Source organism: Histoplasma capsulatum, genomic scaffold (assembly GCF_000149585.1).
Source record: "Histoplasma capsulatum NAm1 scaffold_9 genomic scaffold, whole genome shotgun sequence".
NCBI classification, from domain to species: Eukaryota; Fungi; Ascomycota; class Eurotiomycetes; order Onygenales; family Ajellomycetaceae; genus Histoplasma; species Histoplasma mississippiense.
This window is the reverse complement of record NW_001813974.1, coordinates 728,544-751,041: the sequence shown is the minus strand read 5'-3', so window position 1 is coordinate 751,041 and position 22,498 is coordinate 728,544. Positions and strand designations below refer to the sequence as shown.

Genomic DNA, 22,498 nt, shown 5'->3' with positions numbered 1-22,498 from the left:
GCACCCACCCATCAACTGCCTTGTGCAATGAAAACAAACTAATCTAAATATAACCCCGCGCTCCCGCGCGCGCACACACACACACACACGCACACAGCTCCCTTTCTACTCCCTCATGGTAATAGGCGCATACATGCTCTTCCGCCTCGGGTGGGGTGTGTATGCCTTCAACGATGTGCCTGAGGAGTACTCATCGCTGCAGGAGGAGATTCTGGAAGCGAAGAACCAGTTGCGGGTGGCGAAGGTGGACGTTGATTAGGGTGGTTTTATGCATCTTTGTTCAGTCTTTTATGGTCTGGGTTGTGATCAATGAACAACGGCCAGGAGGAAGCAGGGGAATGGGAGAGGAGTGGACAGGAGAGGAAAGAAAGGTTGGAGGTAGGAGGAGACGAGACGAAAATGTCAGGCTTCTTTATTGAGATGGGTGCAAAGAATGTTGAGCTTTGATGAGAGAAATTTTTCTTGTTTTTTTTTTTTTTTTTCTTGTCTCTTTTTGCTGTTTCTTATACCTGTTTGTTTGGCTTCGTTCATTGCTAACAAGGTATCCTCCATAATTCAAGGCTCTTTCTTTTTCCAGTGCAAAATATTTCTAATATCTATAGAATCTTCAATTTTAAGAAATTCTATTTTAGATCAAACCTAATGTCAGGCTACGTCATAGTTTTTCATTTATTTTAAAATCAAAGGAAAAGAAAGCTAAAATAACGATGCTAATATGCAGAATGCAGAATAGAAACAGAGGCGGGGAGGGTTGGGGGAGCCGGAGAATAAAGTAATATAAAAGGTAATAGAGCTAGGAGACGGAAGCAGAAAAGAAAATTCATAAAAATTTTCCACTATTAGCTTTTGTGTATTGGCAAAGGAACCAATACTGGTGGAGGCTAGAAAGGAAATATATAAAACATCAAGCCAATGGATGTTGAGCCGCCAGGTGATCGTGCTCGTCAATATCTCTGTTTGCGTATGGAATTAGCAAATACTTTAATATGGCAAGCAAAACTCTCATATATCTATTTCACAAAAGGAGCCAATCGACAGAAAGATCGATTGGGCAAAGGGTTGAACGATGCGGTTAAATAAACGCAGGGCCCAGGGGCGGAGGGGACGTAAAAGGTGAAGGGCTAGCCAGCGACTGCCGTGCATGATGTGTTCAAGTCTTTGGATAAAGTATGTTGCACGGGTCATACATACCATCCCCGGGGATGGTTGGTTATGTTGGAATTCCCTGTAGCACAATTGGAGGGCGGAGGCTTGGGCACAGGGGAACGAAGGGATACGGAAAGATGGGAATCTAGAAGATATGGGAAATGGTAGGAAAGACGTACTTGGCCTCCCATGGATAGCAAATCCAGACATCACCAGTGGTGACTGCAGCAAGGTATCGTCCGTTCTCCATCATGTCGGCGGGCAGTGTACCCTTCTTGTCTTTGTTTTTGTTCTGGTTGGCGACGAGAGAACTGGTCAGTTTTCCTTTTTTCCTTTTTTTTTTTTTTTTTTTTTTTTTTATCTTTTCTCGATTAAAACAATATTTTCGATTCTTCCTAGCAGATAGAGAACATGCTCGTGATGTTTTTTCTTTTGCCGCTCCCCCTTCAACTCCATAATCTAAATAAATAATCCCCCCGCTATAGAAAACAACAAACGAGAGAAAAGCAAAGGCACTCACGTGCAGCACAAACACAGAGAATGTAGTCGTCTCTCCCTCTCTACCCAACTGCTGTTGGGCTAGTTGTACATCTTTCTGCAACTCCCGCACAGCGTATTCCAACGTCGTCCGCGTGTCATCGACCTCGTCGACAATCAACACATTTTTCCCTATCAGATTGGCCATTTCCAGTGAGCTGAGATCGAGCCATTGCGTGCGCGTAACTTTCGTTCCGAGCTGCTCAATCTGGTCGTCTTTTCCTAGGTTCTCGTACAGCGATAAGCCGATGGCTTGGATGGGGATGTTCGCGCCGCCAGGTTGTTTGAGGAAGGACCTAGTTTTATTCAAATAAAAAGGAGAAACGCTTGAATAAGAAGCGGAACTAAGACAAAATTATGCTGATGTGTATGGGTGTTTTTGGCATTTTGATTTTAACTCTGGTGGATTGGAGTAGAACAATATTTTGTATCCCTCTCCACATCCACATTCACCCTACGTTCCGGGAGAAGGAGAGGGTATTTAGGAAATGGAATACCTTAGAATTCTTGCTGGAATATATCCTCCTCCGCCAATGGCGATCATGAGGTTTGGTTTGAAATCATTGAGGATGCGGTCTGCCGAGAGTTGACACAACGTGTGCACCTATGATATCAAGAAAAGACAGGTTATTCGCATATTCGGCGTAATGTAAAGGTTAGGTTCCACCACCCTTCTCCCCAGTCAGCCTCACAGTCGTTGACGGTGGATGGGGGTTGATAGAGATGTCACGTTGCTCAGCAGTCTCTTTCAAGCAAGAAAATGGCTGAAATACAAACCACTGAGGTTGTGAGACCCCCCATGGTTATCAGCGCTCCTCAGTCGAACACTAATATACACGCTTTCTCTCTCTTCTTTTCTTTTGCTACCTCCTCCTTCCTCCTGACATACCTGGTTATATGTGACATAGACCTTTTCTACCATTGTGGTCTCGTTTGGACTTTCACGTAGATAGACTTGGTGGGGTGGAGGGGTGCGAACGATCTGATAGCCCTGTGCACCCAGGGAAGTGTATCGCTCCTGTTTCTTGAAGTCTCCGTCTGTGGATATCCTATTCGAAACGAACAGACGCTGAATTAGGACATCTAGTGTGACTATGGGAAAAGGACAGGATGGATAGTAAAAGCTTGAATCTGGGAAACCTTTATTCATTCCCCCACATTTTCCATACTTTTTGTGTGTGCTTGGAGCGTTAGGTACTCACAAAATATATTATGTTTCTGATGAAACCCACTTAGCTTGTATGAAAGAGAAAGGAGCGGAAGATGAGAACGGTATAAATATAGAAATATCCGTAATGGGGGAGCAAAAAACAAATGGGATGATCCAACACCAAGCTTCTGATATCTCTCTCTTTAAGGTTTAAAAATCTAAGTTAACCTAGGATTCTGTTTTTATGCTCGCGATAAATTCTCCTCGAGGAGGATAGTTTTTTTTTTTTTTTTTTTTTTTTTTTTTTTAGTGTGATGGACTCACCGTCGCCATTATTTATTTAGGCGCAGTTTCCGTTCTCGACTGTTCCAAACGCTTGCTTGGCCGCATTCTGCTATCATGTCATCACTGCTCTGGGCCGTCTGTCCCTCTATCTCAACCGTGATGGCGGGTCCAAAACCCAATCGAGCAGACAGAGCCTTACGAGCACTCCCTGGGTTCTTATCGAATTGACCAAGCAGATTGACATCAACAAATATTGTATGTCCATACGATATGACAACACGTAGTTTCGTTTTTGTGAAACCATTTTCCGTTCCGTGCCATTCTTATCTAAAGAATGCGCAGTAACTACTTCTTTTCTCAATGGTCTTCGTGACCCAAATTAAGCTGGCTTTAAATGCCGGTCCAATGTCGACATTTAAATGTCTTCTAAACCAGCGGCCTGAGAAACACAGAATGGATGAGAACTATATTTTCTAAATGCCATACAGTGAAATAAGAAAATTTTGCAAAAATTACAGAGGCTATAAGAGAAGAAATGGCCAAGAGGATAAAACAAAACTCTCTCCCCTTCTCCCAGCTCTATCATTTCCCCAACATCTACCTAAGAGACTTACATCCTACCAACCGCATCGATCTAGAAACGATTATGCTCTTCCTCCTAGGATCGTGGTGTCAACCTAGTACAACTCTACGGAGGCCGAGCCGCGACATTGAACAAGATGCATACCCAAAGCAGGCCAAAATTGTACCAGAAGTGGGAGTAATAAACATCAAACTGAGAGATAAATTGATCCCCAGTGGCGAGAATGCTAGCGGCAGCAACAGGCGGACGCGCGTTCAACAATTTCCCTCCAGATTCAATAGAAGGCTCTGTTCAGGATCAGCGAAGAGGCCCATGAACTCGTCGAATGTCATGCCTATCGGCGGCATGGTTTGGAGGGACTCGGTTTCGGTGCAGGTGATGTTCGCGCTCGATAGCCGTGGCCATGGCGCCGCCGACTAAGGTACGTGCTGGATGAGACGGGGCGCATGAATCTCCAGAAGTTCGGGAAGTGACGCTGAGAATTTAAATAAAGGTGGGAAGGCTGGCATTATTTCGCACTATTGTAGTGGATCCAATAGAGATAAATAATGGAGGGAAGCGCGTCGCTTTTCCCTGGTTGCTTGCTTGATTGATTGTTTGCTGCTAGCAGCAGGGGACCAGGCTGAACATCCACAGAAGCCCAGTGAAAGCATCACCAATTTCAGCATTTGGGTGGAACACAGGTAATGCCGAAATGAGAGGATTGGGCTGTGAGTAGCATAAATGCCAACAGAAAGAGGAAGGTGAGGGATCACGTCTTGGTCTGTAGGGTAATGCCAGTAGAAGTAGACTGAAACAGCCATCAGAATATTCCAACGGGCTTCTATCCAGGGCTAAGTGAGAGAAAGTTTACAGGTTGCTTCATCATTTAATGTGTTGGCTACATGGAACCAATAACATATGAATAATGGCATATTAGTACATTGATAAAGTTTTAACAGCTGTTCGGGAGTCTTATATCACTGAGGAAAACAGCTTCCGCAATTGGTACAGATTAGTATTGAACATGACGGGAAACAAGGGTGGCATAAAGCTGGTGTGGAACGCCCTGGCTGACCGGATGGAGTTCTCCCCGTTTGAAGGCGAAGCTAATTTAAAAGGAATGGATAAAGGGCGCGAAAGGTCTGGTTGAAGAAGACCCCTTTTCCGTTTCAATTATCACAACCTAGAAAGAGTGAGTTCGTCAAGAAAAAGCGAAAGGAGAAGTAAAGGTTACATGTAGCGCCAGAAATGCTTCAAGGCACGGTCGAAAACAACTCGAGCGGGTTGAGATGGTTCACTAGTTAGCGGCCTCCAAAGCATGTGCACCTCCATCCACAGCTGCAAGACTCTCGCCAAATCTGGTGTTATTATAGTCGATATCAAACGTGCCATCTATCCTTGGCTTGATATTTGCAAGCATCTATTCTGCCTGTTTAGCTGCTGTTGCACATTTTGGGGAGGGGGGGAAAGGGTGTTTCGCTCCAAATAATCAATTGGAGACCTTCTTGGTTGAGTATTGAGTTCTGCGAGGAGAAGGAAGAGACATGTAATTATTACTAGGGATCATGGCTGATTTCTTCCTTTCATATCTTCATGACTGTTGCTCACTACTAACTTACCCCCCTGAGTAAAGGGCAAAGTGCTGTATGATGGCATCTGGTACAACAGGAACCGACCAAACTGGTCATAGAGAAGGGCCAATGGCCTCAGTGGCTGAGTTTCTGTTGGCGGTTCAGGATGATAGTATCGAACGCAGAGTGTCTGGCATGGTACAGCTGTGGGAGAGAGCCCCCTGAGCCTCCCGGATGAAGTCCTCCACCACTCATGATCGGGGAGAATGAACGGATTCAACAGCTTCATGGCATGCTACTGGACTAGTAATTAATTATTTGTATCGATGAAAATGAAGCTGCAGGGTAAGGCTGCATTGTTCTAGCAGAATTGTGCAGCGAGACCGGTTTCAAAATTGACAGAATGGATCTCTCATAAAGATATCATGAATAATGCCAGTAAGAATGAGACAAAGGAGGACTTGACCTGTCTCCGAGACCACCTTGTCCTGACAAAAAAAAAAGGAATAACAGATCCGGTAAAGCTCGTGTTGCCAGTTGTAAATATCTGGTCAGCAATGAAGTTTACAGACGGAATTCTAAAATATCTCAACAGCTGGAATAAGTTTCTGGAAGCTGTCTGGCTGTCTGACTGTCTGTATCAATATATCAAACAATGCATCTCGGCAGACTCGCTATTCTTTTCTTCTTTTCTTCTTTTCTTTGCTTTTTCTTTCTCCTTTTCTTTTTCTCTCCTTTTTGGGGCATTCCATTTTTCCATTTTCCTTCGGCTTCTTTTTCCATTTTTTCTTCTTTTCTTTTTCCTCCCCCCAGGCTTTGCGCCCACTGGCTCGCCGTTTCGCAGTGTTTAAGTTGCATTTATTATCCTATTACTTATCCCTCCATCTAGCTACATCGGGAAGCTCGGACCTTAATTGTTAATTCCAAGTTGTGGGTTAGCGTATTTAAATACTGCGTAGTTACGGGCGCCGGTTGAGGTTCTCCTGGTCCTGTCTGTATGTAACTCCAGCCAGGATTGCCCGTACTGGGTCGGATCTGGTCTTGCTTATGCTGTATCCGATGTTGCTATTCCATCCTGCTTATTATCCTCTCCACGTATCGAATTGCTGATGCAATGATGCCAGTCCTGTCTCGACTCGGTATATCTCTCTCGTTGCCAGTGCCTGTAACGCCGCAGTAACTGGCTTGTTCACTTCATTTCTGGGACCGACCCGTTGCTCGACTCCAATTGCCACCATCGCTCCCACCATCGCTCCCACCACCAACACTACCACCACCACCACCACCGCCGCCAACCACTAGTTACTGGTCCTACTCCTCCTACTACTTCTGCTACTGCTACCGTTGCTACTAGCTACTACTACAACTTCTCCTCCTACTACTACGAGCATTACTCTTTACTCCCACTCCTCGCTACTCTTGCAACCTGGCGCAATCCATCGACCCCCGTTCCATCGTAGTCAACCCCTTGCATAGAAAAATAGATGCGTGCTGTTCTTCTCGCTGGCTACCCCAGTACCACGACCGTCGAGCCTGGTTCCTTTGCCTCCCTGCACCTCTTCTCGTTTCTCTCCCGACTGTCCTGAGCTTCCCGTCCACTTATCAATCGATCCTCGCCTGCAAACATCACTGCACTAGCTTCCGCCCTACGGTATAACCTCCTCCAATCGTCGATCCCCCATCTATTTCTCCCTATCTCCATATCGAATCGATTTAGATTACCCAGCCAGTCTAGAGCTGTCCACCATCGGCTTCACTCCCCTCCGCTCCGCTCCACTCCACTCCACTCCACTCCTCTCCACTCCCATCGCCCCCTTTTCCGCCCGACTCTGCTCTTCTCTTCTCATTCTTTACGCGCCATCGCTGGGACCCTCCGTCGGCCCTATCACACCCACCAATACAGTATCTCCATATCTACTGTCCACTATTACCATAACCTTCCTTTTTCCGCCATGAATCGCATACAAGAACACCATGTTCGAAGCCCGTTCTCCAGCCCAACCGACATCGGGAAATCCAGAACCATCCCGGTCCTCTCCTCGTCCCTTGCTCCATCCGATCACCACTCGCAAGGTGATCCCATGGACCTCTCGCCGCCTGCATCGGCTTCAATGGCTCCCCCCACCAACAATAATGGCATCCCTGAGTCGGAACACGGACCGGCTTCCGCAAACCATAATAGCAATAACAACAACAACAGCCATGCCAACCACAGCCATAGTAGCCTCAATAATAATCATGCGAACGGCGCTGGCGCTGGCGATGCATCCTCAGGTGCGATGATGGGAGGTGAGCCTGCCGGCCATGCGCAAAGCCAGCCTACAGGCGCTGCTGCTGCTGCGCAACAACCCAAGGTCGTTCAAACAGCCTTTATACATAAGCTGTACAGGTAGGTTGGGACATCATTTTGCTTCCCCTAAATTGAGGAACCATGTTTGATCCCTAATGCAATTCGCCACTGCACAGCATGCTACAAGACCCGAGTATACAACATTTGATTTCTTGGTCCAGCTCAAACGAGAGCTTCGTTATGTCTCCCTCTCAGGATTTCTCAAAAGTTCTCGCGTACGTTCTCCTTATCCCAGGCTTCTAGAATAGCATTGCTTGTCCGGCTGTAACTGATTACTGACCTATATTGTGCAGTCAATATTTCAAGCACACCAATGTTTCCTCCTTCGTGAGACAGTTGAATATGTATGGGTTTCATAAAGGTACCTTCGGCCATATCCACATAATACCTGGTTTTGAATCAATTGATTCGTTCTAACTCATATTCGACTCTGACCTGTCATATGTTTATAGTCAGCGATGTCTTCCACACAGGATCTCCTGACTCTCAGATGTGGGAGTTCAAGCATGGCAATGGTAATTTCAAAAAGGGAGATGTAGCCGGTCTACGAGAGATCAAACGTCGCGCATCAAGACAGACCCTAATTCATCGCGACTCTTTTTCGGGACACAAACCAAGTTCTTCTCAACCTGCAACTCCCGCTGAACCGCTTCCCGAAGCAGCTGATTCCAGAGTGATCGATTCCAGACTGCTCAATACAGAGCACAATATCTACGATCTTCATGCTCGTCTTTCTCGCATGGAGGAGAACTATTCTCAGTTAAACTCCAGATGTCAAGCCTTGACGGAGAGTTTAGTGCGATGCCATCAAGTGAGAATACTACTACGCCGTTTTTCGGAGCTTTTGGTGAAGAATGTCCTCCTTTACTGATCTGGATTTATAGTGGTCCAATTCCATGTCGCATTTCGTCATGTCCATTGTCCCTGACCCTGATAACGCGATTCATAGAGATGGTGAGTCTGAGCCAATGAGCTTGAGCGAAACGAACGTTGTTTATTTGGGAATCGGAAACCGTTACTAATTCTTTGATCCATCAAAATAGCTGCCAACATGCAACGAGAGATTTCGCGGCAATTGGATGCCATTCGTGCCTATGAGAATCCTCACGAGTCGCTCCTATCCGGTCGACAACCGTACTTTGGCAGCATGACCCTCCATTCCGGTCCGCCACTCTCCCCGCGCCAGATGCCTCAAGACGAGAGCCGGCGCCCCTCCATGGCCCAAGCTCCTGTTCCAGCCCACCTTGCCGTATCCCCTCGTCGATACGGGTCAATTGGTGCCGCTAACTCATCACCAAATTACAACCGCCCCCAAATCCCACCCCAACAACTTGCCCCTCATCCCCTCTCCTCTGTAGCGGCCGCAGGCCCTAATCTCGGCCGCCGTCACACCTCTGCAGACATTCGCGAACATGGTTGGGGAGCAACAAACAACAACGCTACCTCACCCTCCGCCCCTAACCACGCTTCCCCTCAATGGCCACCTTCCCCGCAACAGACCGCTCACCACCCAACCAACACGAACACCAACAACAACTCCATGAATCAAGCCCCTCCGCTCCCGACTGCAGACCACCAACATGTCCGCGATCTCCTAGCCAGGTATGAAATGGGCTGCCCCCGCCGTAACACCAACCAAGACACATCCAGACACTCCTCCCCGCCGCCGCCCATATCTATCGACCCTGTCGCCGCCCCACCTCAGCTGCCCAGTGCAGCACCGCACCCGCCTTATCCACATACATATTCGCAAACACAATCACACCCACACCCACCCCCACATCCACTCGCTGCACACTCCTCGTCCTCGTCCTCCTCGTTGAACCCGGAAAGTGGATGGTCCGTTGGCGGGCCGAAATTCCCTCGCCCGGCTGGGGACTCGTTGCCTGCCACGCGCCGGTCGAGTATGGCAAGTAATGTGCATTCGCTATTGAATCCGACGGCGGCGACGGCGGAGCGGGAACGGCCGGGCGAAGAGGATGGGGTTGGGGAGGATCGAAAGAGGAAGCGGTTACAATAAGAACTGCGGAGGGGAAACGAGCGTAGGTTTTGCTAGATGATTTTATTATTTTTATTTTCATTTACTTATATTTTCATTTCTTTCAATAATTCTACCTCCTGACATGTTTGTTTATATTATAAGTCATGGCATGGCACAGCACGGCAGGTCCACACCTTTCCCCCAAACCGTGATTTGTTTTGGTAACAATGTTTTGTTCTTATCTTCTTGCTTGGACTAACTCAATTTCATCTCTAACCAATCCAAACCGTGTTTTCTTATTTCTTTCATTTACTTCTCCCTCCCACTTTCCTTTCTCATTCTTCTTCCTCCCTTCTTCTCATTTACTCAATTAGCTACTTAACCCTACATTCTTTTTTTTTCTTGATTATAACTTGTGATACACCATATTTTTTTTTTTTTTTTTTTTTTTTTTTTTTTTTTTTTTTTTTTTATTTCTGTGGTTTTTTAAAAGAAGCGCATACATATATATGACCTGTCTAGTGTTGACCTTGTTTTGGCTTGGCTGTTCAACCTTTTTCTACGTTACTATTTACTATATTCTATATATAATGATTATTGGAATGTCGGAATTGTTTGGAATATGTATATGTCGGATTAGTTGCATTTGTCATTTAAATATTGATTTGGCTAATCAAATATGCGTTGATTTTATGCTTCGTTTTGTTCTTCTACATTTATTTACTTCCTTGAGCAAAAGCAACAAAAAAAAAAAAAAAAACAGCCGCTCTCCAACCCATCCGGTCCGACCCAATTCAATCTCATGCCCCAAAATATTTTCCTTGTACTATTAGTCGGCCGGCTGGTCGTGGGCCAGGCAAGAAACATGGGATCGCACGCGGGACGTACTATACATTAGAAACGCAAAAATTAAATCTCGGCACTACGTCAACTGGTCAATGTTGGGTTCAGAGGCATCACCCGAGTTCCCAAGAGATATCCTAGGCAGTCTTATGAAGGACACACACAATAATGAAGGACACACACAATAACAGCGGCCACTGTTATTGAAGCCCGTAACATACACCTGCAGGTGTTGTGGCATGATAATTCCGCTGCTTGGTATGCCAAGGTAGCAAAAGTTACATGATTGATACCAAGTCAAAATCAAGATTTGATTAACAATTGATTACATTCATCATGAACAACAAACTGATTATTTTATTAAAATGGATATTTAATATATATATTTTACATTTTTCTAAAAATTTATCAGAATTAAAGCATTAGAGATCCATCAAGTGCTGGTTTCATGAAAATCTAGATATCTTCTCAAAGACAATCGAATGATAATAAAATGCCGTATCATGGTGTATGAGATATTTGCATTGAGGTGGCAGAGATTGACATTTGTGGCAGAGGTTTGCGCAAGGTGGTGAGAAGTCCTACCCCTCCTCCTAAACCAAAACCAACTTGATTATCAGTGCCGGATCCCATTGCTATCAACTTATATAACTTATATGCGCCATGCACATGAGATATCCGCCGATGGCACTGGTCCGCTCAGCTCACCTCGTTTTCCAAAGATGTTGGGAACTGATTGGGGTTCAATCTTAGCAACAGAATTTCCCTGTTATCTACGAAAATGTGGAATCGATTCTGATGAATTTATTCCAGGGGCCCCGCGATCTATTTATACTGCCTGTTGAGAGTTTTTCATCAATGTGAAAGAGCACACAGAGGAAAGGAAAAATGGTGCCCGACTCCCACGTTTTAGAGTCAGCCATTTTCAATGGGTTGAATTGTTCTGCTACATAAACTGCTACGACTGCTTTTTGTTCCTTTTCCTCTTTTTCTTTTTCGATCGTTCCGATAAGAGCTCGTCGAGATAACTGGCTGGTTTCTTCCGTTGAGCGCTGCGTTGCGGGCTTCCATCATCTGATTTAAGGTCGTCAATATCGCCATTGCCATTTGGCGTTGCAGTCGTCGTAGGGATAGCTATAGCAGCACCATCATCTGTCCCAGCCTGAATTGTCTTCTCCGTTACGATCTTTCTTTTATTCCTGCCCAAGGAAGATCGTCCTTCATCCTCGTCATCGCTTTGTGGCTGTTCTTTGGCATGTTGGCGGTGTTGCTGTTGCTTCTTCTCCAGCACCAGTCGAGGATCCCGTGAACCATTCACCGGCACTTTTGAAGTAAATTTTTTGTAATTCTTGCCCAGAAGCTGTTTTCGTAGTTTCTCGTTGGAGCTGAGCTCTGTGCGATTGAAGCTGTTATCTTCCTGGCTTTTTGGGATGGGTGCACCGAGTCCTAGCCTGGAAGGAAAAGGGCAGTTAGAGTTCTATTTAGTGTGCGACATATAACCGATTTATAGAGCGCAACGATGGTGTATACGTGGGGGTGGACAGGACTGATTGAAGGGATGATAACACACTTCTCCGGAACGGGGGTAAATATCTCGTCCTCTTCCCGCAATAGTTCCTCCTCGGTTTTCGTGTTGGCGATCTCTTCAGCAGTTTTGGGGGGCAGCCATGATGCGATGAGGCGCTGGCTGCGCGCCAGGGCCACGTTCGCTCTGTTGAAGACTATATCTGCTTCGGATGTGGAGATAGACATTTTGAAGTTATTGGCGGATGCCTATAACAACGTTAGTTAGATGTTGTCTCTCACCAGAGAAATATACTAAAAATACATAGCGTGACAGTGTTATTTATTTACCACTAAACCACATCCGTAGCTTGGATATACCGGTCCAATGTTACTGCGACCTCATCCAACCGCAGCGAACTTTCCCCACTGCTTCTTCGTTCCACCCTTCCACCGTTTTCTTCTTCTTCTTTATTATACCATCTCTTTTGTGTTCCTCGCCGAGTTGAATTGTCCACGATGTTCAAACTCGTCCGTAGCAATCCAATTGCTGCCAATTTCAGAGCCTCTGTAGTAAGTTGTCAAACTCTCCTCTGGCTACCATTTAACAACAGCCCCGGTCAGAGAAAAGACATAAATAGTACTAGGAAATAAATATTGGCAATCCCGTCAAATTTATCGTACTTTTTCGAGGCAGAGAAGTAGTGGGATATTACCAATACTTGTGGCTTAGTACAGGGCGTAGTCGATGCTAATTTTTATCCCATCTCCCTTACAGAGGACGCCGATTCCTAGTCGCTTTGCCCAGCAGCAAAGAAGAAACCTCTCCATCCATGAATACCTCTCCGCAAACCTCCTGAAAACAGTACGTACTTCTCCGGGCCATGCCGGAATAGAAAATGATAGGGATGGCACTGATGAAGGGTGGATATAGTATGGGGTAGGCGTTCCTAAGGGCGAAGTTGCCCGAACCGCAGAGGAAGCAGAAGCTGTAGCCAAACAGATTGGTTCGTTCCATTCGATACGGGATAAATGGGTGTCCGTATTGCTAAAAGATCTCTAATAGATGCGGAGGATCTGGTGATTAAGGCCCAGGTTCTCGCCGGTGGCCGAGGAAAGGGCACTTTTGATAATGGCCTGAAGGGTGGTGTGCGCGTTATATATTCGTACGTTTTTTTCTCTCTCGTGTGCGCAACTTTTTCTTAACACATAGAATCTATGCTGAACTTGAGATGTAGACCAACTGAGGCCAAGATGTTTGCCGATCAGATGATCGGCCACAAGCTCGTCACTAAACAAACCGGCGCACAAGGTCGCATCTGCAATGCCGTATATATCTGCGAGCGCAAATTTGCCCGACGAGAATTCTACCTAGCTATTCTGATGGATAGACAGACTCAAGCACCAGTCATCGTTTCTTCATCACAAGGTGGTGTAGATATCGAGACAGTCGCCAAGGAAACGCCCGATGCCATCACCACTACCAGTGTCGACATTAATGTCGGTGTCACAGATGAGATGGCAAGAAATATTGCCAAGGACCTAGGATTTTCGGAACAATGCTTGGAAGAAGCCAAGAATACCATTCAAAAGCTTTACAAAGTCTTCATGGAGAAGGATGCCACACAAATCGAGATAAACCCTCTTTGTGAGACTACTGAGCATGAAGTTCTTGCCATGGATGCTAAGCTTGGATTTGATGATAATGCCGAATTTAGACAAAAGGAAATTTTCTCATGGAGAGATACTACCCAGGAAGACCCGGATGAGGTCAAGGCTGCGGAGTTCGTTTCCCCAAATTTCATTTTCGATAAGTTTACTCGCTGACAAGGAATGTGTTCTAGATCTGGATTGAACTTCATTAAATTGGACGGAGATATTGGGTGTCTGGGTAAGCCAACCATTTAACCGCTGACTTGATGATTCTTTGGCTTACGGCCCCCCAAGTCAACGGCGCTGGCCTTGCAATGGCAACCATGGACATTATCAAACTCAACGGTGGCAATCCCGCCAACTTCCTCGACGTTGGTGGCGGCGCTACCCCACAAGCTATTAGAGCTGCTTTCGAGCTAATAACCAGTGACCCCAAGGTCACTGCCATTTTTGTCAACATTTTCGGTGGTATCGTTAGATGTGATGCCATCGCTCAAGGTTTGATCAATGTAGTTAACGAAATGAATCTTCGCACACCGATTGTTGCACGTTTGCAAGGAACTAATATGGCTAAAGCGCACGAGCTGGTATGGCTATCTATCCTAATTACCACGTAGCCCTCTCTGCAAAAAATAACAATGTGGAAAAGTAGCTAACCATGAACAATAGATCAACGAATCGGGCCTCAAAATCTTTTCCATGGAAGATCTGCAAAATGCAGCTGAAAAATCTGTCCAGTTCTCCAAAGTCGTCAAAATGGCCCGTGATATCGACGTGGGCGTAGAGTTTTCGCTTGGTATTTAAATGAAAAGCCACATGGTCTCCGAGCTGTGCTATTTTCTTTCTTCCATTCCTCTCCTTTGCCGTTATCTGTCTCCCTTGTTCTTGATACGCTCCGCGCATACGTCACCATGTCTGCAATCCGCCCAATCCCCAGGGATGTGTATTTGTATACGTTCGTACTCATGATAATGATTTCAGCATCCTGGTTCTCTAATGAATACGGTACACACCCATGCGCACACGTTTCCTAGCTGCCTGATGCGGGAAACCCTGCTCTCGTCTCCGACACTATGTTTAAAAGAAACTGCAAGTGGTGTTCCCGGGAGTATGCTACAGCGCGTGCACCTCTGCATTCTCAACAGTAAAACCTCTTTCGACAACAAGAACAAGGTTATCCCCTCTTGCATAACTCTTTGCCGCCTTCCATTTCTACCTCCTTAATTTAAATCTCGTGGGTTGCCTATGTGAGGGGTTCTCTGTTTTTCTGTGTGATTTTCTGGATAAAATAAACTTTTAAGGTGCTGTGCAAGCTCCGCACCGCCCACGGCCCTACCCCCTTTTGTACCATTGCTGCCATTGGATGTCATTGCCCATTTCTGTTGTACCTTATTACTTTTTATAGAGGTTGTTATTTTCGCATAAGTGTACTTATGTATTTTCTTATTTACTGCTTTGCTTGGGCTTATGTGCATTCTTGGACCATGTTCTACTCTTATTTTCCCTTTCTACTCAATGTAGAATGGACTGGCTAGCTGAAATATCATCATCGTACATTTCTAGAATCCATTTCTAGAATCCACGAGTATTCGGATCCATATATGCGGTAAAATGGCTCGTTAATCGGGGGCCCCAAACCACTAGAAATAGTCCCAATTTGGCTAATTTGGCTACCTGGGAAGGATGGATATTCAATCTTTCCCCCACCATATTGTCGCGATCTTGCAAATGACGAACAGTATAGTACAATAGGGAGAGGGGAATTTATTAAAATACCTTCTAAACCTAAGTCTCTCTCCATTATCATCATCCATCCTCCTCTCATCCACTTCTCACCATCTCACCCCCTCACTTCCTCAACTTCCACAAATTAAATGTCCTGGACATCCACCACTGGATCAAACCAAACCACGTCCACCCGCAATTCAAAAACCATAAAAGAGTTGACCGATTCCCTGCCCAAACATACTTACCACTCCTGCGTATTCCAGGGCCCCCAAACGGCCACAGAAGCAGCCAGCGGATCCAACGCAACGGGGCCGACCCATACAAGACCTGGGTCACTACGGTTCGTGCGTAGGCTTCGTTTGACAAGGCGCCCTCCTGGCTGTGGCCGATGCGTCGTGCGTACTCGGCTTTGACGGGCTGATACAGGGAGGTTTCAGGGAGGGTGTGGGCTGCACGCGCGATGTTAGATTTCACGCCGCCCGTTATTATGGTTGTTACCTGGACTCTGGTGTTATGAGAATCAGGAATGGAAATGGTATGGTTAGCCTTTGCGGTCCGCCAATTTGGCTTTGGTTTGATGCAATCAATTTTTTTTTTAAAGGTGGGCGCAAGGGTCGTTATCTGGGTAGGGAATGAAACAGCTGTCTTGGACCGAAGGAGGGGTTTTCAACGAACCCGAATGGCGCAAGTTCTACTCTGAGAGAATCACTGAGAGAGTGGAGGGCGGCCTTTGACGCATTGTAAACGCCTCCAAAGACATATGGGATTATCTGGGATGAATTTATCAGTGAAATCTACCCAGAAACGAAACTGTATCTATAAGGACTTAAAAACACTTACTCCTGCAACGGACCCTATTTGAACGATTGTGCCCTTGGCCTTTATAATCAACGGTGCGAATTCTTGGCACATTGCAATGACTGAGATGAAATTAGTCTCGAAGACTTCTCGGGCTTCTTGGAGGTTAACGTCCAAGACAGGGACGGTATAGCCTAGTTCATCTAGGGTTAATATATGTTCGACAATGCATGCCTAAAGCATAGCAGAATTGTTCTCATGTCTTAATTTTTCAGACCTCCTATTCCGACGGTACAGATTAACATACCTAACCCACTACTTTAAATTAGCATTGGTTAATCAATTCAAGAAAAGTTAGGCACCCACGCATTGTTAACCAGATAATCAAGACCTTTCCCCTTGAGCAAAAGCTCAACTTCATCACGGCATGCCTTCCTACTCTCCTCCTTATCCACGACTAAGCTCAGCGTTTCAATCCCCTGTTCTTTGAGGCTGATGAGTGCACTTTTATCTCTTGCAGTCGCGAAGACGCGGAGCCCGTTGCGGTGGAACTCTCGCGCCAGGGAATGGCCAATGCCACCGGGAGAACAGCTGTATATGCGTATTACACAGTCAGCAAACTCGGCTATTCGTGTGATACGTTAAATATGTGCATATGAAAATATTGATTTTCACAACCTACCCTGTGATCAGGACGGATTTGCGGTTGTCAGCCATTGGCAATAAGAATACTTGTGATTGTTCCCCTTCCAGGCAAACGAATTCGTGGTAATCCTTTGACAAAGACGTATCTAGAAAAGAATTGTTATGGTTTGATTTAGAAGCTCAGCTCAACCAATAAGTCTGGGTAGAGAAAGCTGTTAGTGGGTACTACGGCTACCCTATCACGTGCCCCCCAACATATTGTATTGCTCTCGCGTAGTTAGTTTAGTAATGACTACCAACGTTATCCTCCTACAAAAGCGCATATCACATGATATCCGGCCAAATTCCAAGGCTGGGAGAAGTACTAATGCAGTTATTTCAAGTTCCCGAAGCTTCAAGCTGGTGCAGGTATCCGTTGTAAGATGAGGGATTGATCCTTCTGTTGCAGTGGAAAAACCGCACAAAATCCCGTCTCACAGGGGCTGTGATAAAACGGTTCTATACAACCGTTATTTGACTCAAAGCACCCAGTTACACAAATTGAGTAACGCATAGAAATTGGCTCTCTTCAAGTTGGAGTTGTTTCCGGCCATAGTTATCTAGAGCCTCCAGTCGTTCACATCTAGGATTCATAATAATAACAGCCTCAAACTTTGAGGGTTCCCTGGCAGGCAGATATAGTATATTTGACTTCCAGGAGGAGAGGTTTGACATCATCCGTATCGGCGATTTCTCACTGAACATCGTGAACACGATTCCGATCAATGGACAGTGTGCCGCAACAACCAACCCTTCAAATCTCCTATATGAGAGAGGAACTGACAGCCCACCATTTATAACGCTGGCTGACCGGCTAGCCTCGCGCTAGAGACTCTCCACCACCAGGCAGACCTGGTTCCCGGCAGCAGAGGATCGAGCTCAGCTGTCTATCTACGGCTATTTTATAGGACATCATGACCTCAATCAACGTCCTTGAGGTCTTTGATATCCAGCGGCCGTCAAGTTTTTCTTACATGGCTTCTGGATGCTATTTGTCTCGAAGCGCGGAAACTGCATGTGTCTGAGGTGCTGGATGAGAACGATATTACCCAACGCCGCGAATATACAAATATATATATTTTGAGGTATTGTATGATTGTATTCTTGTGGATAAACCCGGGATATTTCACTCTCCATAATCAACCATCCGGGGTGTATCTATCTACATGGAAACCGAACAAGCAATTTTCATATCCTGCGTAATGTGAGTTCTTACTGATACTTCATAAACTCCCTCACCGAGAGCGCTACTGACAACCTGGAGAGAGTAAAGCAAAATTTCCCCGCATTTTAGAAAGTTCATTCTCATAGGGCAACAATGCAGAGGAAAAAAGCAAAAGAAAAAGCAACGCTGTTAACGCTCCAAAAATTGAGGGGATGGCCCCTCATGCCGTCACATGGCGACATTTGAACCTTGTGCCATTTGTTCAAAATGAGCTAATCGTTCCTCTTCAATACGTGATATCCCCTCTGTGACATTTTATGCTCTGACGATTGAGATGGGCGAGGCGATGGAAAATAGTTGTGGAGGGGTTGGGGATTGGGGGTTGGAGGAGGAGAACTCCGTATATATATACCATTCTACCTTCCAAGATGCCAATTGTTCAATATAGTTGAAAGGAACTGGCGATTTCGGATCCCGATATTCGATCTGGCATCAAGACACCACAAGCTATGCGAAAAACTCCAAGTGGAATTTACTTCTTGTTCATGTGAGTGATGGCTTTCATGTATTGCAAAGGACAAGATATTCACTTTCCTATGAAAATATTTCAGATGAAACTGCCATATTTCCCCCAAAGTGGATATTTGTAGTTTATTTGTTATATTGTAAGACAAATAATCAACAAGCTTGACTTTAAGATGATGTTCTTTTATGTTATTACCCAATCCAAACTGCAAATGGGACTGGATGCCATCTATGAGAATAACAAACAACACTCCATATACATTTTGAGATCGTCTACTAATTATGGCATTCAGATCATCCAACTCCGAAACACGACAGGGAATATATAAATTTACAATATTCCCAGATCTTATTCTAAAGGCACAGCTTATTTGCATCGTATATATACAAAATACCACGAACCAGCCACGACAATGGCAACTCCAATCCAACAAAATCTCCACGACCAAAATACCCAGTATGCAAACACCTTTGATCAGGGCCATCTTGCCCTGCCACCCGCGAAGAAATACCTCGTCCGTATGTCCATGGATAATACATCCCCTCCCCAATCTCTCCCGGAAAAGAAACACCTTAACACTGCCTACCAGTAACATGTATGGACGCCCGCATCGACCCTGCCGCTGCATTCGGCATATCCCTCGGCGATGCCCATGTAATCCGCAATGCCGGTGCGGACGCCAGCGATGCTCTACGCTCTATTGTAATCTCGCAGCAGCTGCTGGGAACTCGAGAGATCCTACTCGTCAAGCACACGGGCTGTGGCATGTTGACATTTACCAATGAACAGGCGCATGGGCTCGCTGAGGAAAATTTAGTGGGCGATGTTGCTGCTGTTGCTGCTGCTGCTGCTGCTGCTGATGGTGATCAAAGTACTGTGGATATTGGGTTGAAGGTGCGCCAGGCGCTGAGGAGCGAGCTGGCGGACTTTCGGCCGTTTCCGCAGCTTGAGGAGTCTGTGAAGGGGGATGTTAAGTGGTTGAATGAGCATGTGCTCGTTACATCTGGGATTCCTATTTCTGGATGGGTGTATGAGGTTGAAACGGGGAAGGTGAGGAGGGTTGTTTAAAACCGTGGAGTCATGGATTTTCATCATCTGATGAGGTCAATTCTATTTAAATGAAGTATGCTGTTCTATATTTGCCGATGGATGCTAAAATGAGGTAAATTATACCTATTTGGGCATCCAATTTTTCCCTTCATCCATTTGACTCCCTAACTCCAATGGAAACACCATTCACACACACACACATAGATATATATATATATATCTCAGCCAAGAAGGAAAGAAAAGAGGAAGTAACAACCTAATCAAGAGCTGTTATGGGCATCACAAAACCCAGACAACCTTCCTCGAGTTCTCCCCCCAGCCAAGAAAAAAGAAACGAAAAAGAAAAAGAAAAATAAATACAAAGGAGAAAACTAAGGAAAAAAATTCTGACTTTGTTAAACTAATAATCCACTCTTACCGATCTTTAGTAATTTATCCACCCTGGGTCGGGGGCGCAGCTGGCTGAATCTCGCTCATCTTAAACCCACCCTCATCCTTATCCTCGCCCTTCCGTGGCCATAAGATATGGCGCAAAATGATTGCCCGCACCATCATACTCGTGACAAAGCAATATGTCACCACTAGCAGGACGGCCATCACACAGCCCACGACCTTGATCGCCTCAGACCTGAATGCATTGCCGATGGCGAAAGTGGCAGCCGCCAGCGCCGTGTTGGGGAAGACGAATGAGTACCAGGTCATGGAGAAGATCATACGTCCACGGCCAACGGCTGACCAATGGGCGAAGACGGCAATGAAGAAGAAGAAGATGGCGAGGCTGGGTTATTTTATAGTTTTTTTGCGTTAGGGTCTCGCTTCTACACATAATGATTTCAGAAGATACGTATCTGCATGAATGAACATACCCCCAAAGCCACAACGCAGTGAAATTCGCCACGATGCGAATGACATCCGCAGCCAAACGGCCGTCGCCCATGAAGCCCGGCGGGAACGCCCGGCTCGTATTGTTGGCCATACCCACTAGGCCAGCGACTGTAAACGCACTCGGCCCCACGGAGACAAACATGCCAGGACGCAGATTTTCCTTCGGCAGCTTCTGCGTCATCAGTCTGTATATGAATGCTGAGTAGACTGTCAATGAGACAAGAAATCCGACGCCTTGGATGGTCGTGCCTCCGATTATCATGTCGAGAGATCGTCTCTGCGATAAGCTCTTGCTTAACACGCTGGCGTGAGAACCGATGATCAGCATCGGGTACGCGGGGAATATCCATATCGGTGTCATCTGGGCGATTGTAAAGGTTTGAGTTGACCATCTAGACAAAACCGAGTCAATAGATGTTCAAAAAGTGGATACAAGGTACGCACATAGTCAAATATATGCCGGCAGAAAATATTACAGCCAGTGTGGCGTTGACCCAGAATAGGATCCACATAGTTGTACTGAGCCATTCTCCGGCTTTCGGAGGGCCATATTGTGAGAGATTAATAAGGATAGTCCCAAACGAGACGATCGACGCCGGAACATATAGAGACTCTGTCGGATGCGTGATGGATGCTTTGAATGTATATGGGTAGTAATAAAACCGTGTGAGCAACAGGCCCCAGATGCAGAAGTATAAGAAAATGTTGATAAGCATGACAACACTGCCTATTGTATCTAGGCCTCGGAAGCGGTATGGAACTGGCAGGCCCTTTAGTATTCATATCCAAGTAGAAGTAAGATTGGCACATATGGGAGAAAATAGACATGGACCGCAGAGGGATATAAATTATATCTGTTTGACATACTTAAATATAACACATTCGCCAAGCCCCCCGTGGCCATCGTCAGGGTGAAAAACGCCCAGGTAAAGTGTCGAATTCTCTCCTTCCAAGGTAAGTCCAGCGGCAGCGAATCAACATCGTTATTACAATTGTAGAAGGATTCGGAAATATTGGTCGATTTCCTCTCGTTAAGTTGCATTCCAGTTGTACTGGCATCATGGCCGATGTGTCTCGAGCCGGTAGCGTATTGAGATGCGCGAGAACGGAGTCGATCAAGGACGGGCGTAATGGGCATGTCACATTGTGATTCCGATACATATAGCAATTCTTCTGCGAATGGAAACTCGCAATATTTCTCAACATCTTCTATTGTAGGCGTACGGTATCCATCGTCGCCCGGTCGGCGGAAGTGGCGTGGGATAGAATCCGGCGTCTGCATCGCCCGCTCTCAAGGGGCCGGGCATATGTATGATGTTTTTGGCTTCAAGACGCAAAACCCCGGGCTTAAAACCTTGGAAAGGGAGAAAATTCCTTTCAGTATAATGGCTGAAGTTCTGATTTTATAACATGCTTGAACACGTTTGTAAAAGTCGTTGGAAGAGGCGTTTCAAGCTGCGGACCAAACTGAAGGCAATCCTGAACCTTGGTTCGAAAGTTTATGGATTTATCCGTTATAGATAAATATTGCGGATGCACAGTAAATAAGTCGATATCGATCATGATATGAAACGGCGAGGAGTAGTTAGTTTTTGGAGTTTTTAATCTAATCAATAAAACTACTTGAAAAGAAGTGGAAAAAGAAACGAAAACACTAGCATCAGACAACATCAAATGAAGAGGGGTAGCCGAATATTTTTTTCCCTTTCACCGCCGTGTCCTCCTATCAAAACTGTTCGGCGATCTGGCAGTTGATGTTGAACCGTTTAATTCTCGTCAACATGGGACAGAGCAGGTTTTTTTATGTAACTTGTTTAGGCGTCATTGGTGCTTTGCAAAAAGTTTCCCAGCCGGGGCGAATGTGATGTCAGCTAGTGAACCATAAGCCTTAGACTGTTGGCTCCCCTTTGCCCGCTTGCAAGGAGTCCCATATTTAGTTGGCTTAACCTTGTTCATGGCATCGCACGGACACCCATATATATTTGAACATTTTAAGAGCAAAAAGATCTATAGAGTATGGGCGAATGCATGATGTATGATATGTAGATAGGAATGATAGGTATATACATATATATATA

General features: G+C 45.7%; 8 protein-coding genes across 8 annotated transcripts; 4 read left to right on the top strand and 4 right to left on the bottom strand.

Moving 5' to 3' along the window:
- Positions 1–115: 115 nt before the first annotated feature.
- Positions 116–259, top strand: HCAG_07701 (predicted protein; the record flags this gene model as incomplete). The annotated part of the gene is made up of 1 exon (XM_001537342.1): positions 116–259. The coding sequence occupies one exon, from the start codon at positions 116–118 to the stop codon at positions 257–259; it is 144 nt and encodes a 47-aa protein (XP_001537392.1).
- A 645-nt stretch (positions 260–904) lies between these two features.
- HCAG_07700 (predicted protein) lies at positions 905–2,227 on the bottom strand (the record flags this gene model as incomplete). Its single annotated transcript, XM_001537341.1, has 4 exons — positions 905–953; positions 1,326–1,438; positions 1,667–1,979; positions 2,181–2,227. 4 exons carry the CDS (start codon positions 2,225–2,227, stop codon positions 905–907), a joined length of 522 nt encoding a protein of 173 aa, XP_001537391.1.
- Positions 2,228–7,335: 5,108 nt separating this feature from the next.
- Positions 7,336–9,624, top strand: HCAG_07699 (predicted protein; the record flags this gene model as incomplete). The annotated part of the gene is made up of 5 exons (XM_001537340.1): positions 7,336–7,643; positions 7,898–7,965; positions 8,057–8,415; positions 8,489–8,558; positions 8,648–9,624. The coding sequence occupies 5 exons, from the start codon at positions 7,336–7,338 to the stop codon at positions 9,622–9,624; spliced, it is 1,782 nt and encodes a 593-aa protein (XP_001537390.1).
- A 1,762-nt stretch (positions 9,625–11,386) lies between these two features.
- Positions 11,387–12,180, bottom strand: HCAG_07698 (predicted protein; the record flags this gene model as incomplete). Its single annotated transcript, XM_001537339.1, has 2 exons — positions 11,387–11,879; positions 11,999–12,180. 2 exons carry the CDS (start codon positions 12,178–12,180, stop codon positions 11,387–11,389), a joined length of 675 nt encoding a protein of 224 aa, XP_001537389.1.
- Positions 12,181–12,450: 270 nt separating this feature from the next.
- On the top strand, positions 12,451–14,388 carry HCAG_07697 (succinyl-CoA ligase beta-chain, mitochondrial precursor; the record flags this gene model as incomplete). The annotated part of the gene is made up of 8 exons (XM_001537338.1): positions 12,451–12,504; positions 12,710–12,796; positions 12,866–12,938; positions 12,998–13,097; positions 13,170–13,715; positions 13,776–13,822; positions 13,879–14,171; positions 14,254–14,388. 8 exons carry the CDS (start codon positions 12,451–12,453, stop codon positions 14,386–14,388), a joined length of 1,335 nt encoding a protein of 444 aa, XP_001537388.1.
- Positions 14,389–15,454: 1,066 nt separating this feature from the next.
- HCAG_07696 (predicted protein) lies at positions 15,455–16,827 on the bottom strand (the record flags this gene model as incomplete). Its single annotated transcript, XM_001537337.1, has 7 exons — positions 15,455–15,539; positions 15,635–15,810; positions 16,008–16,082; positions 16,153–16,304; positions 16,418–16,425; positions 16,477–16,701; positions 16,793–16,827. The coding sequence occupies 7 exons, from the start codon at positions 16,825–16,827 to the stop codon at positions 15,455–15,457; spliced, it is 756 nt and encodes a 251-aa protein (XP_001537387.1).
- A 2,070-nt stretch (positions 16,828–18,897) lies between these two features.
- On the top strand, positions 18,898–19,553 carry HCAG_07695 (conserved hypothetical protein; the record flags this gene model as incomplete). The annotated part of the gene is made up of 2 exons (XM_001537336.1): positions 18,898–19,003; positions 19,075–19,553. The coding sequence occupies 2 exons, from the start codon at positions 18,898–18,900 to the stop codon at positions 19,551–19,553; spliced, it is 585 nt and encodes a 194-aa protein (XP_001537386.1).
- Positions 19,554–19,967: 414 nt separating this feature from the next.
- Positions 19,968–21,702, bottom strand: HCAG_07694 (predicted protein; the record flags this gene model as incomplete). Its single annotated transcript, XM_001537335.1, has 4 exons — positions 19,968–20,313; positions 20,402–20,812; positions 20,865–21,180; positions 21,288–21,702. 4 exons carry the CDS (start codon positions 21,700–21,702, stop codon positions 19,968–19,970), a joined length of 1,488 nt encoding a protein of 495 aa, XP_001537385.1.
- Between the last annotated feature and the right edge of the window lie 796 nt (positions 21,703–22,498).